General features: G+C 39.7%; 1 protein-coding gene across 1 annotated transcript in view; it reads right to left on the bottom strand.

The window, feature by feature from the left end:
- Window positions 1-135: 135 nt before the first annotated feature.
- The window catches only part of LOC101852292 (uridine-cytidine kinase-like 1), a 25,452-nt gene continuing 10,111 nt past the window's right edge, over window positions 136-15,476 (bottom strand). Inside the window, exons 6-13 of the mRNA XM_005090077.3 lie at window positions 14,958-15,209; window positions 10,770-10,888; window positions 10,190-10,283; window positions 9,642-9,704; window positions 8,170-8,292; window positions 6,713-6,878; window positions 6,430-6,528; window positions 136-307 (exon numbers count right to left, since the gene is read on the bottom strand). Coding sequence (XP_005090134.1) covers window positions 264-307; window positions 6,430-6,528; window positions 6,713-6,878; window positions 8,170-8,292; window positions 9,642-9,704; window positions 10,190-10,283; window positions 10,770-10,888; window positions 14,958-15,209 — 960 coding nt within the window. The 3' untranslated portion in view covers window positions 136-263. The remainder of the gene's footprint in view (window positions 308-6,429; window positions 6,529-6,712; window positions 6,879-8,169; window positions 8,293-9,641; window positions 9,705-10,189; window positions 10,284-10,769; window positions 10,889-14,957; window positions 15,210-15,476) is intronic.

Here is a 15,476-nt window from a genome sequence, read left to right on the forward strand (position 1 = left end):
ATCAGCCTCAGAAACCACTGTTGTCATTCCCTGATTTGCAAGATAGAAAAACCAGCATAAATGGCAGCAACGGCTTACCATACATACAAATAGGAATAACCATGGAGAATAGAATTCATGCTAGCAACAAGAAAGTTTTTTTTCCCAACAGTGAAGGCTGTACCATTATAACATGAATTGTTGAAGGCATTTCCTGGCCTCCTTGTGACCCCAGAAACCAGCCAAGTTGTTCAAGCTGCTTTTTGCCTCTCGCTTCTTCCTCGTCAGTCAGCATAGTCCGTTCCAAAGTAGCGATCACCAAAATTACCTGAGAGATAGAAAATAAAAGTACTTTATATGCAAATTTTGTCAACAAAATGAGTTTGTGTAATTCATATCCAATACAAGTTCTGTCACTAAAATAATAATAATAAATAGCAGTTATGCCGGGCATTTTCATTTTCTAAAAAATGCTCAACGCGCATTACATAAAAAAGATATCACATCTTACAAATTAATCGACATGTGTGTACGTAAAACACAGTATTATGTATATATATGTATAAAAACAATCTATGAGAAAAACAGTCTCGCAATGAGCTTGGCAATGCGTTCACTAAAAATATACAATGCAATAAAAATTCACAAACGGTCACAATACAATTGAAACTTGAATAACTAGAAATATTCATTAAAACACTCGTTCTCTAAATTATAGAAAGACATTTCCGTTCCCCCCCCCCCCAACTCTTTTTCTCATTCTCGCACGCTATTTCTTCGGTCTCACAGTCTGGCGTACACATGCATATATATAACTGTTCATCATTATGACAGGTACGCATTTGTGAATAAGAAAAGCTTCAGCTGTTTTTTGAAAATTTGTACATTGTTGGGGCACATCTTATTTCATTTGTGAATCCGTTCCATACCCGGGGACCAAAGAACAAAAAGGAACTTTCGCCGTATGTTTTGTCATTTTATTTAGGAGTTTAAGAATTAGATTGTCAGAGGCTGATCTAAGGGTTCTGGGCGGATGATATAATTCCAGGAATTTTTTAAGATAAAAAGGAGCAGTATCATTTAAAGCAGAAAACGGCAGTTTTGTATTTGATCCTTTCTTTTATTGGCAGCCAATGTAGTTTGTTTCAGAATTGGTGTTTCGTGCGCTGATTTCTTTTGTTTCATTATTGGGTAATTGTATTTTGAAAACTTGTTTGTACATGCACGTGTGTGTGTGTGTGTGTATGTGTGTGTGTGTGTGTGTGTGTGTGTGTGTGTGTGTGTGTGTGTGTGTGTGCAGAGCTGTTAAAGTACTTTTAAAAAGGTACTTAAGTACAAATTTAAGTTTAATCTAAAATATGTACTTAAGTACTGTAAAAGTACTTTCCTGTAAAATGTACTTGAGTACAAGAACTTTTTTAAAAAGTACTTATGAGTACATTTTGAGTACTTTCTGCTAATATGCTTAAACACTTCAGTGCTAATGCAAAACATCATATTGAATAACATATCTAGTATATTTGACAAATTAGGCCATTTATTACTAATAATGTAAACAGTATACAAATCATTTGAATAATATACGAACTGAACGTAGGTGGAAATGGTCCGTGAAATTGAAAAAAAACCCAGCAAACAGACTCAGTTTCAGTTTCAATTGATTATAATAGTGGTAAGACAGGTTTTGGTCACACCATGTAGTCCACGGCGCCCACGGCAAACCAAAATTATAGGCCTACATGTAATTTCCTAGAGTCTTTGTTTGTTTTTGTAAAGTGATTTACGGCGCTTGCAACTGCATAAGGCCATATGAGCATGTGGGACACACCTAATATTTTCAATTGGTAGGAAATTTTGAATTTTGCCCGGGTGGCGGCCGAAGCCTACTCTTATCGATTTTAAACCACCAAGGGATCTTTAACGCGCGCAACTTGCACACGGGCCCTCCGAGATTTTTCGCCCTGGTCCAAGAAGGCTAGGTGTAGATGTTTCCTACCCGAAGATCAGGGGTGTGGCAGAAAGACAGCAGTCAGAAGAAGCGAAGGAGAAGCAGTAGAAAGGCTGCAGAAAGAATCAGGAGCCCAGAGGAGGGGGCAAAGGAGGTGAGGGGGTGGGGGCAGAAAGAGGAGACAAACGCAGATGACAGAACATTGCTAGAAAGCAGGAAATGAGGTGAAAGGAGACAAATTTAGAGAAGAAAATTTTTTGGTCGCTACACGGATTCGAACCCGGGACCTGTTGAATGAGAGGCCAACACCTTAACCTCTAGGCCACGAGAGCCCCCTCCAAGAGTCTAGTGAGTGTAGTGTAACCAACAATTCTCTACTACAGTAGTCTCCGCCTAAGATCCCAGTGCTCGGGAGCAAGGGAAATACGGGATCTTAGCCGACGAAGCCAAGGAAGAATCTACAGTGACCCATGAACTGATGTGACCCCTGGGTAGGTTTATGACATATGGCGAGCAAAGAGTGGTCAACCTTGATGAAAGTTGATGACCAATCACAGTAGCATGGTGGCATAAGGCATGCCATAATATCATACTGTACACTCATTAGCATATAGTCTCGAGATCTTTATCTACGTTTATCCAGTTGCCCCTCCCCTTTACCTGTCCAAAAATTGTAGCCTTCTGATTGAGTACCCCGCCTTGGTCGTTATGTACCATTACGCTGTCCTGTGACCACACCAATTAAAATTCAGGCTGTCTCGCAAAATCAGGAATAGAGAAAAACTGCCTTCAACTTCAATGGTCAGGGAAAAGTTCACAGTTCGATGTGATCCTGCCTGGAGCGAACTTGTAGGCCCTACCCACCCAGCGAGAGATGAAAGTTCAGGTGGCGAGCTCAGATACGAGGGCAATGTTTGGGGAAAGAAACGCATCGGTCAGTTCACACCTCGGTGTGATCCCGTCTGGGGATCATTGTACCGTTTCATGGAGTTTTACAACGCTTGTGATCACATTCACGAGAGTGGCTGATCTTTGACGCGACGGCAGTTCTTTAATCTCAACTTTTAACTCTTGGTTGATCGGCTGTGCTCGTCGGGGCGTTTGTTCCATAAATTATGATCAGAAATGCCGGCACTTATTCTTTCATTAAGCTTCAAAAGTACTCAAAATGTACTTTAAAAATACTCAAAAGTACTTTCATAAAAAGTATCGGAGTACAGTAAAAGTACCGTTTCTCAGAATGTACCAGAGTACAGTAAAAGTACCGAAAATTGTAACGTAAGTACAAGTACCGGAGTACTTGTACTCCGTTACAACCAGCTGTGTGTGTGTGTATGTGTATGTGTACGTGTGTGTGTGTGTGTGTGTGTGTGTGTGTGTGTGTGTGTGTGTGTGTGTGTGTGCACGCATGCTCTCGCGTGTGTCTATATATGTGGGTAGGGGAAAGGGACGTTTGGGTGTGCACAAGTTAAAATGAACAGAGTGTATGAAATGAGGCGAGGTTTTTGTGGAGTTTTTTAAAGCATTCATTCAAGGCACCTATAATTCAGTATTGAATCTGGAATTGAGTGCAGGGCGACAGCCAAACAGATTTCAAAACCCCTGGCCCATACCAATAGAAACTATAGTAAAACATTTTTTCCGACACTAGCATAGGACACTGAAAAGTCGCTTGTGACTTAAGTATGACACACAATTTTAACTAGTTTTGCCCTAAAAATACCAAATGAATCCTGATCTGGGCCTGAGGAGAGGCAGGAAGAACATCAACTGCCAAAACCATGTTTGGTTTCAGCAATCACGGATTTTAAAAAGCATGCAAGACAAAACTTATTAAAAAAACCTTTATAGTTAGGCTCACCCCCCAGAGTAAAAAGTAACATAAGAAGAGAGCGTAGTATGGTTGTTGATATCAATTTGTAGTTCTCGGAGATTTCTAATGACTTTTGTATTTCCCCTCAACATCATTTGCGTCTTGTCATCATTATGGGGGGTGGGGTACACCACAAAGTCCCAATTCGGCTCAAGATTATGGAATTTAAGTTGTAGGCATTTTTAGCTTCCTCAGCCTCTCCTACAACTATTTCACCGCATAAGAACTCCCCAAAAGCCTTATTTCTTCCCATAGCGGACATGTTTGTCACCACCATTCCCTCATAAAGTCAATATTTTGTTTTCCTTTATCAGCTGTTTTCTCAAAACGAGATTTTTCTCTATACTTTTTAAAAATAACTCCACTATTTTTTACCCAATTTTCATGAAATTTTCACATAAAGAAGAAAAGATGTAATACTAAATATTTGTCTGTTGAATTTTCCATATATGGAATAGATTTTTTTGGGTGGTGTCTGGAGAGTGGATTTTCATGGATTCTTGGCATATTACTACCTCAGGAAAAAATTCATTAAAAATGTTCTAATTCCTTTAAGAAAAAATCAACAGACAAATTTCCAGGTCTAATGTTTGCTAATATGCATGTAAAAAAAACCAATCATTTTCCATGAACAGTAATGCTATATTCATTACATAAGACATGTCAACAAAATCCAACATAGCTGCCGTATAGTAAGGAGTCTTAAAATCCGTAATCAAAATTGAGGATCAGGTTTCGTTTCCATGGATACAGCAGCCATATTGGATTTTGTTGACATGTCTTACATAATGAATACCGCACTTATTTTTCATGGAAATGGACTGTTTTTTTGCATGCAGGTTAGCAAATATTAGATCTACATTTAAACTTTTCTGTTGTTTTTTTCCTTCACGAATTAGAACATTTTTATTGAATTTTTTCCTGAGGTAGTATTCAAGTTTGCGAAAAATCCGTAAAAATCCACACTCCGGACCCCACCAACAAAAATCTATTTGATGTATCAAAAATTCAACAAACAGATTCTTAGTACTACATCTTCTCTTCATTCTGTGAAAATTTCATGAAGATTGGATGAAAAATGGTGAAGTTATTCAAAAAAGTATAGAGAAAAGTCGTGTTTGAGAAAACGGCCGATAAAGAAAAAGTTAAATATAGACTTCATGAAAAAATGGTGTTGACAAACATGCCCGTATGGGGAGAAATAAGGCTTTTAGGGGTTCCTATGCGATGGAATAGTTGTAGGAGAGCCTGAAGAAGCTAAAAATGCCTACAACTCAAATTCCATAATTTTGAGCCGAATCAGGACTTTAGGGGTGCACCCCCCCCCCCTCCCCCATGTTTCAATTTATTACAGACCATCCATATTTTTAGTTCCCGAAGATATCACACAGTGGAATCGACTAAAAGTGATATTTGATCGAAAACAATGGATTTATAAATCTATCTGCAATAGGTTGTGTAAACATTGTACACAAGACAGGTCCAAGAACAGACCCCTGAGGAACACCAAATCTATGTTGAACATTATCAGAACATGTACTTCCCACCACAACTGCTTTAAGATATGACTCAAACCACCGCAGGACAGTACCCTTGACACCAAAAGTAGTATTTAATCTCTCAAGTGAAATGTCATGATCAATGGCATCGAATGCAGCTGAAAGGTCAAAAAGAGTAAGACGACACATCTTTCTTTCATCAATATCTTTTAAAATATTCGTATAGACCTGAAGTAACACTGTCTCGGTACTATGGGGTGCCTTGTATGCTGACTGATGAACTTCGCTAAGATTATTTGCTTTAATATGCTGTAAGAGTCGGTTAGTAACAACTTTTTCCGAAATTTTGGATAAGAATGAGAGATTTGAAACTGGTCTAAAATTTGTAAAGTCCTTTTCATCAAGTCCAGCTTTCTGTCTTAAAACAAAATAGTAAGGTACTAACAAAATGATTAAGTATGCACTATTCATTACAAATTCTACCAATAAAATAATTTCTAAGCCATTCATTATAATTCTGTCTGTAAAATGATAATGTGGGTGGTTGGCGGGTGCTCTGGTGTGGTTTGCTTCTTCTTTCCTATCAAACATTTATCATCCTTATCTCCCCTTCTTCTTTTTTATGTTTGTTACTCTCTTGTAACACCTCTAATCTTCAGGCGCTCATATGACCTTATGCAGTTGCGAGTGCCGTAAAACCTCTACTAAAACTAAAAACTAAAATGATAATTTCTCCAACATTCAATACATATTCTCTCAACAAAATCATTAGTTCTGAGTCATTCAATGAAATTTTGTCAATAAAAGGAGATCATTTCTGTGTCACAGAACAGCCAGGTACGTCAACTTGACATACTCGTCACGCCTACAAGCATTTCAAAGGTTGAGTTGACAAAAGTATTCATTTTTAACTGAACTTGTTCTTCATTTAGATACTGCTAAGCCTCTTACAACCCCCCCCCCCCAAAAAAAAATTATTATTACCCCCCCCCCCAAAAGGAGGGGAATAAAGAAGAAGAAAAAAGGCAAAAATCGCTCACCAATAAGAATGAGGAAGAAGAAGAAGAAGAAGAAAGAGAACGAGGAAGATGAAGAAGAAAAAAGAGAACGAGGAAGAAAAAGAAGCTCACCAATGCCGGGCAGGATGTGGAAGGCTTCATTCACTTCTTTGTCAACAGCAGTCGTCACAATTTTCACTTTTGGGAATGCATAGGCAACAGAATTGACACCTGTGAGATACACGATATGAGAAAGATGTGTATCAGTCAACTGAAGATCTGATCTCTCGTTGTACTTAACTGCAAAGCACACACATAGTAACATTGTAAATAAACCAATAATTCATACATCTACAATGTGTGCATGTTTTTCTATTTTTAAAAAATCCAATTAAAAAAGAAACCAAGTTTGTACCTGACTGAGCCATGAGCAGTGAACACAACAAGATTTTGTCCTCCGGAACGTCGTGGTCCAACAGGACGCGGATGGCCATCATGGCCGCCGCACCGGTCGCGACTGTCGCGTCCAGCAGGAAGATGTACTGGTCCTTGATGTCTTTGGGCAGCCGCGTGTAGTGGAGCTGGTCACAGAAGGGGGGGAAAACGTATACATTAAATTTTTTAAATAAAAATATTGAGGAACTTTTTTTTTTACGTAGAAGTTTTTAGGAGGTGGGCTGTAAACCCTGCCAGCTAGGCTAAACCCCGGGTGAGAGGGGATACAACATCCCAGCAGAAAGACCGAGTTACTAAACAGAAATTCTCCCCACTGCGGAATCGTACTCAGGTCTCTTGCATGAGGCAAAACACCCAACCACTACATCACAGATGCTAGTAAAGATTGAATAAATGTATGTGAATATCTTACTATTCTTACATAGCACAGAAACAATTTAGATGATTTAAGAGTCAGGGCTACCCAGGAAGAGAAGGATACAATATCCCAGCAGACTAACATAATTGAAAACTGCCCCGCTCAGGAACTGAAGTCAAGCCTTCTGTGCGGAAAGAACCTAATCGTTATACCACAGATGCCAATTAAAAGAGCAAGCAAAATATTTACTAACATTTCAATATTTTACTCCACGATTTGAGCTAAAAACTTGTTTGAGAGCCATTTGACAAAATGAGAATCAACACTTTCCACACGAAACACACGCTTCCTCGTGTCAGACTGTCTCACCATTAATTACAGAACACACATATACGTGTTCATTAAAGATGTGATACTGTACAAGGGAAGTACAAAGAGAAGCCGGAACTACAAATAAAGACCTAAGCATCAATCCACACCTACACCTCAAACAGAATCAGCTGATAAAAGTCCCTTTCCCAAATCTTATCTGCCTTTTTATCTACATTCTCTATTCAATTCCCTGGCCTTTTTGACTAACTGACTGCGGTTACCGAAACTGCGATGGTAGGCTTCGACACAGGAGACACGATAAACCTGCACTCCTGTCGGTTTCGATTTCTTCACTGTTTTTACACTATTTACTGACCCACAAGCGATCTCAGCAGTTGGGGGAAGGGAAGGCTTTTTCATGCACGTTTAATTTGGTAGTTGCGTCCTGTGATTCAAGAGTGTAGCTTTTGTGGCTCTTTTGGTGAGGTGAGCTACAAAGGTTATTTTTTAAATCTGGCACTGTGTTTCTTGATTTTAAGTTGAACTAAAACATCGTCCAGCCTCTAAATGAAAAACAATTAATTTCTACGGCAGTCAGTCAGTTTTTAAAAAAAAGTGAAATGCTGCGTTGTAAGGGAACACAAATCTGTTGTAGGAAATACCTCTAGCAACACTACTGTAGGAGGGGAAAGTATTCAAGGAGCTCTGTACTCATCTTTCCTTCTCGGCACCATGACGGTTTTTACCTCAGGTTCCCCGGTGTCTAGATTGGTTTGGATGAGGATTTTTCCGATGGTCACGTCCTTGCACACCTCACACAGGGCCTGCTCCATCGTCTCTCCGGCTCTCAGGATTGACACACCAGCAATCTGAACAGAGGAGAGAGAAAAAAAGATGAGCTGAAAACAATTTTTTAAATTAATTTGCTTTGTTTGTTTGTGCACAGAGTTGCACATCCACACAATAATGGTCATTTAGTTTGTTTTTTTAATAGTAGAGGGTTTTACGGCGCTCGCAACTGCATAAGGTCATATGAGCGCCAAGGGGTGAGTGTCAACAGAGAAGTCTTTACAGGGAATCAGACTTAGACTGCTCACCTCTCTAGCTTCAACAGCACAAAGTCTGCTTCGACTATCAAGGCACCCCGGAAATAGCAGGTCACAAGAGAGTGACAAACATACAAAAGAAGTAGAGGGAAATGACAATAGTAAGGATCACGAAAGACAAAGCAGCAGTTCCCTGATGTAGATCAGGCACAGTTATGAGCGAGACGTGAGTCAGCCCATTTACAATTCTACTAAGCTTGAAGGAGAAATGTCCCCCCCCCCCTGGGAATGGCTTAAAGACACTACCTACAGTCAGTGGCACTGCCCCGGGGGGTTGGTCATTTAGTGATTTGAAAAAGTAAGACAAACAAACAGAAACAATAGAGGGAAAGAAAAGAAGTAGGACCTACCAGTGGTGCCCTCCAACCACCCACTCATTCATTTTCACCACAAAAAAAACAGAACTTAAAAATGATATTGACAGCTTTCATAACACTAAAGGTTATTCCGAAATACAGAGTATACCATCCCCTCCCACCTCCCTTTCTTTCCAAGAAATCAATTTTTTTTAAAACAACAAATAAAAATTTTAATTAAATTTTCAATGAAAGAAAGACTGAACAGTAGATGCTCCATTATTGTGTCTGAAACATTTTATCAGATGCTGCTCCCATATAGCAACAGCAGTTTTCAGGTCAGGAAATATGTCCTGTTGCAGCCTTAGCAACTGAAGGCTGGTGGGGGAAAAAATACAACAAAACAACCCAACATTCTTTGCCAGAAGGAAAGCAGAATGTAAGTACATAATCCTCCTTTTAATTATCTAGAAACAAAACCATTCACTTTCTGCTTCACAAAACATTCTTAAAAAGCAAAATCTAGTTTCTGAAATGTCTTCATGAATAATAGAAGGGATATTTTTCAAAACTTTCACAAAGCATCTAGAGAATGGAAGGCATACAATCACAACACACGAGAATTTAGCAACTTTTTGACATAAGAAACACTCTGCTTTGCAATGGGTCATCAAAATTACTTCACAAAATGCATCACAGACCCATTTCAATTTTTTTTAAACAAGTGAAAAAAGAAGCAGTGCAGATCTCAAAAAAAATATTTTTAATTACGATTTACTTGTCTTTGGAAAAAAAGTCCACAACATTGCATAATACCTTGTCAGCAGCAATACGTTTCCCACTATAAGGAACTCCTTGAGCAGTTTCTATAAGTACATCCTAAAGAGAAAGAAGAAACAATAAGAACGTTATTTGTAGTACACGGATCTTCTTCTTCAAGTGTCAAATACAAAACAGACATCAGCGATCATTGTTTGCAACTCATTTTTCAGCTTTGATGCCAAAAAAAAACCCTAAACAACCCATATCACAGTCTTTTCCTTTCACCCTACTGTTCAAGTCCTATAATTGATTTAATTTTGGTCTGTCAAACACAAATCAGCAAAGTATGAAAGAATCACAACAACCAAGTAAACTCCATGACTGAAACTACATTTTTTGTGGATGAGATGTTGACAACCAGACCCCCACAAAATGACCTGGTAATGTGTCTCCAAACAAATCAAGTTTATGGACCCCAAGTTGAGATACAGCTTCAAATCTCTATAAGGCTTTAAGTGCTGCACAATGCAGAATTATCATTCAATACAACTAACAAATCAAGAGACTGAAGGATAAATTCAAAATGCGAAAAAGGCAGTAACCTTGAAAGGCAGCATTGACAAAGCGAACTCAAAGAGAAGTCGCATCAAGCGTTTGGAGTAGAAGATGAACTCGTCCCTGCCAATGTCTTTGTCCCTGTAAAGGAAAAAACAAGATACAGATCAGGCACAGGCAAACTATGCCCGAATGTAAGATCCATACACACACACGCAACTCCCAGACCCAAACATTTCATTTTCACACATAAAAAACGAATGGCACAGGATAGCATTGCATAAACATGTCCTCGAACTTTTTAAAAGAATACTTAGATAGTTTCTCATGTCCTTCGTTTGCATCCAGAGAAGCTTATTCAACAACTGTCTATTAGTGCACAGAAATTGCTAGATAGACAGATACAAACAACAGAGGTATAATATCAATGTCATAGCTACTTTTATACAGTTATCTAGTCAGGTGAGAACCAAAAAATTATATAACTTATATCACTGCATAATTCTTTGCCAAACCTTTCCAGGCAGTGCTGAAAATCCTAAACCAGTAAACAAAACAACTTTCCCCAATGGAGGAATGAAATTCTGAAACCAGCAAAACAGTTTAATAAGAACAAAACACCTTTACCTGATGAAGGAATGAATTCCGTGGACCTGTGGAGTTTTTTCTAGAATGTGAAGAGTTCCGGGCATTGGCTGACCATTGTGTGATGACTGGGCCAGCTGACCCCTCAGTTTAAACCCTCTCTGGGGAAAACAGACAAATAAGATAAGTTGATTTTTAAAAAAATAAGATTTAGTAAGTTTTACAGCATTTTTTAAGTTTTAGAAAAGAGTTTAACGGGTTTTGCAACACAATTAGGTCATAAGTACCGAAGATTAGAGGTGTTACAAGAAAGAAACAAACAAAAAAAACGATGGAGGAGAGATAAGACAACACAGGATAGTTCATTCCTTAAAACAAATGTTCTCGAAACAACTTCCATTTCAGAAGTTGCCATCAGAACTGACAAAAGAGTTTTGTTTAGTTTCCCTTTTAAAAATAAAACTTCTTTTAGAACAACCTCTTGGTAAACCCATTTTGAAACACATTACATATTATTATGATCCTTGCCTAAGTACATCTGTTCACAAAAAATCAGATCAGTGTGACACTGTTCTCATCTGGCCGACATGAACACCAATAAACTGCTTTGTACAGGTTTTATGGGTGGGCCACTAATCTCCTGCTGGAATTCAATTACCCTAACACAACCTCGATGGAAAATCAATATTGTCACTGATCCAGCAGTCACAGGCTTTTGTAATTGAAATTGACACCCAAAAGTGAAAAACAAAAAAACAATGACACATGTCAAAGAATAGAATTTCAGTACCAGTCTCTCTGTACTAACTAATGAGTATACTGAAATGTGACTCATTCACCCGTGTGAAGTTTGGAGTTGCCAAACAGTGGGTTTTCTTTCAGCAGGATTGGACAGGGAGCGAAAGCAAAGTAAAAGGCTTGAGAGACAAGTACAGTTGAGACTGCCCAAGACAGCCATTCATTTTTTAGGAGAAAAGTTGTTGTCTTAGACAGGCAGGTTTTTCAAAATATTTTGTAAGCATTTTACTGCATTCGCAACACAATAAGGTCATATAAGTGATGAAAATTAGAAGGGTTACAAAAGAGTAACAAACACAAAAAGAAAGGAGGAGAGATAAGGAAGGGGGGGGCTCTTGTGGCCTAGAGGTTAAGGTGATCGCCTCTTAAAGCAGGGTGTCCAGCAAAGTCGTAAAGTTGTAAAAAAAAAGTCGTAAATTCGGCGCCCTGGTCGTAAAGGTCGTAAATGGTAGTAAGTTTGCCTTGAAGGTAGTAAAAATTTGGTAAACGGTCGTAAATTAGCCTGCATACTGAGGGATGGAGCCAGCAAGACTTTTCAGTGAACCCTAGCCACGGTACATGACTCCGTTTTTGCCGGTCGCGATTGTGATATAATTATTCGTTCACCTTTTCCCCGTCCGAGAATACGTTTAACGCAAAAAGCCGGCTATGGCGGCAGGCGGAAGTGTATGTGACACCGAGGCTCGATCGGGAAAATCAAGATCTACTTTCGCTTTCGTTACCTCCCTGAAATTTGGCGTAGATAAACTGATAACGCAACATTTGTAATATGCAGGTTGTACAGTATACCCGCTTTGTCGCTGTGCAAATAAAATTAATAATTACTCGGACTCTTCACCGTGCTGTCACTTGTGGGGGGGGGGGGGGGGGATGAAAAGAAAATACAAGCTTTGTCCGATTTTTAGATTGTCGGGTTCGCCAGCGTGACAGGTCAGTGAACCTTCGCGCGAGGCACTACAAGGTACGGCATCGGGGTCGCCAAAGTTCATTAAAAAGTCGAGTGTTGCGAAGTATGGGACTACGGAGTAGGGCAGGGATTATTGATTTTTTTTAAGAGACACTCGGGGGGGGGGGGGGGGGAGGATGAAGGCAACACCAGAGGACAAAAACTGTAAGTGTAAGCAAATTTCAGAATTTTGATTAGATTTAGAGCCCTCTGCAAAGCGCGCGTTGGTGCAGGCCTTGTGTGGAATCGGGATCCTTCATACCTTGTAAGCTGTGTTATTGAAATAAAGTGTTCGCGTTTCATTTGTTGGGTGATAGTAAATTAGAACAATATTGTAGCTTTCTGTTCAAGACTGGCAGATTTTCAGTGCCACTGCCTCTTGCCCTCTCACAGTTCTTACACCTCTCACACTGAATAGGTTTACTCGAGTCATTACGTGTGTGTGTGTGTGTGTGTGTGTGTGTGTGTGTGTGCGTTGTTGTTGTGTAACATGGCCCTGGAAATGGAGAAGCCGGTTTGGCAGTCACCCTGTGTGTAAATCTACCCCCCCCCTCCCCCTCCCACCTCCACCAGGGCAGTGCTACTGACTAAAACGTCTTTAGGCCATTGCCAAAGGGAGGATATTAACATGTTCTTATGCACAGTAGAATTGTAAACGGGCTGATTTATCAATGACATGCTCATACTGTGCTGGACCAACGTAGGGGGAACTGCTGCCTTTTCTGTCCTCTTCTTTACTATCGTCATTTTCCTCTACTTCTTTTGTATGTTTGTCACGCTTGTGAACTACTATTTCCGGGGTGCCTTGATAGTCGAAGCTTGATTCCCTGTTTGGACTTCTCTGTTGACATCCACCCCTTGTCGCTCATATCACCTATGCAGTTGCGAGCGCCGTAAAAACCTTACTAAAACTAAATCTAGCTGCGAGCAAGCTTGCAATCGTCTGTCTATCCTCCATTTTGTCGACTGGACTTTGTTGTGTGTTCTTTTCGTTCCATATGTTATGTAATAATAATGTATATGTTATTGATGGCGCAAATTAACTCACTTTTTCGAGCTGGTGTGGGGTTTGATTTGCTGGGTAGTAAATTTTCTTTCCAGGTAGTAAATTTTTTCAGGAAATATTGCTGGACACCCTGTAAAGGTCCCGGGAGCGAATCCGGGTAGCAATGGAAGAATTTTCTTCTCTAAAATTGTCTCTTTTCACCACCTTTCCAGCTCTTTAACAAAGTTCTGTCGTCTGCTTTCATCTCCACTTTCTGCCCCCACCCCGTCACCTCTTTGCCCCTTGAGCTTCTGACTCTTTCTGTGGTCTTTCTACTGCTACTCCTTGGCTCCTTCTTACTGCTGTCTTTCAGCCACACCCCTGATCTTAAGGTAGAAAAGATCTACACCAAGCCTTCTCAGATAAGGGTGAAAAATCTCGGAGGTCCCATATGCAAGTAGCGAACGTTAAAGATCCCTTGATGGTCTAAAATCGGTAAGAGTAGGCTTCGGCACCACCCGTGCAAAATTCAAAATTTTCTACCACTGAAAATGTTTATGTGTCCCACACGCTCATATGATCTTATGCAGTTGCGAGGGCAGTAAAACACTTTACCAAAAAAAAAAAAGAAAAAAAAAAAAAAGATAAGAAAGGTAGATGTTTGATATGAAAGAAGGAGCAAACCAAACACGAGGCTTGCCAACCTCCCACTAAGATATTTGGATGATTTGGACAGTGTCATTACAATAACAGGCCTGCTAACTTTTTCAAAACCCAATCAGGGACAACCAACATTATAATATTAGAATACTTAAGAACGAACAAAATTACATCAAGTGGGACTGGTTTTAGTGTAGTGTGTGTGACAAGGCTCTCCAAATCCTGATTGCTGAATCCATGACTGTACTGTTGTGACGTGGATGTAAGCTTTGTTGTCATACACACAGGTAGACTGTGCAGGTTTTTTCAATAGCATTAAGGGTAACACATGAAGAAGAAAACGGCCGCTTCCAAGATCTATCAGTGTAAGAATAATGTTGTGATACTGAATCGAGCTTTGTCACTTTATGCACAGGTGGTGACTTTGTTTTTTAGCATTTAGAGTGAAACATGAAAAAGACAACGTCCATTTCCAAAATCTATCAGCGAGGGGAAAATGTGATACCAAAGAGAGCTTTGTCACTTTACCCATTTATAAACTTTGGGCTTTTTTTAGCATTTAGGCCAACACAAGAAGAAGAAAACAGTTGTTTGTGATATTGAAGCAAACTTTGTCACTTTATGCAGGTAGACAGACACTTAGGGTGACAAATAAAGCAAGAAAAAAAAGCCGCTTCCAAGTTCTATCAGCGAGCAGGAAAAATGTTGTGATATTTAAGCATGCTTTGTCCATGTCACTTTATACACAGGTAGACTATTTTAGCATTAAGGGAGATAAATGAAGCCATCTCCAAGTTCTATCAGCAAAGAAAAAAAAACAGAGGAGAATCAGACGACTCACCGCCTGCAGCTGGTTGTGAACATGGAGGACGATGAGGTTGATGGCCACATCATTCTCCCCTCCCTTCGGCACGATGATGTCTGCCAGCCGCATGGAAGGTTCGATGTAATGCTCGAAGGACGGCTTCACAAATTTCATGTACTGCTTGAGCACGCCCTGGCATTCCCGCCCCCTCTCGGCGATGTCTCTTCTCAGCCGGCGAGCCAGTCGGACGTCCGAATCCGTGTCCACAAATACTTTCATATCCATTAGCTGGAATATTTTTAAAAACATACATTAATAATAATCAAAGACCTTAGAAGAAAAGCGACACAAGTCACAACAAAAATATTGAGGACTACTACCTTTCCTTAAGTGCTCATATGAACTACTGCCATTGTTTTCACGCGCAAATGTTTTGAATATGCCACAAATACCTGCATACATCCTTGTCCGGTAAACATTGTATTGATGGACACAATGGAATCAAACAATAGGTCAAATGGGCAAAGGCAAAACAGTTTCAACAGTGACGAAAGC

Source organism: Aplysia californica, unplaced genomic scaffold (genome assembly GCF_000002075.1).
Source record: "Aplysia californica isolate F4 #8 unplaced genomic scaffold, AplCal3.0 scaffold00012, whole genome shotgun sequence".
Classification (NCBI taxonomy): domain Eukaryota; kingdom Metazoa; phylum Mollusca; class Gastropoda; order Aplysiida; family Aplysiidae; genus Aplysia; species Aplysia californica.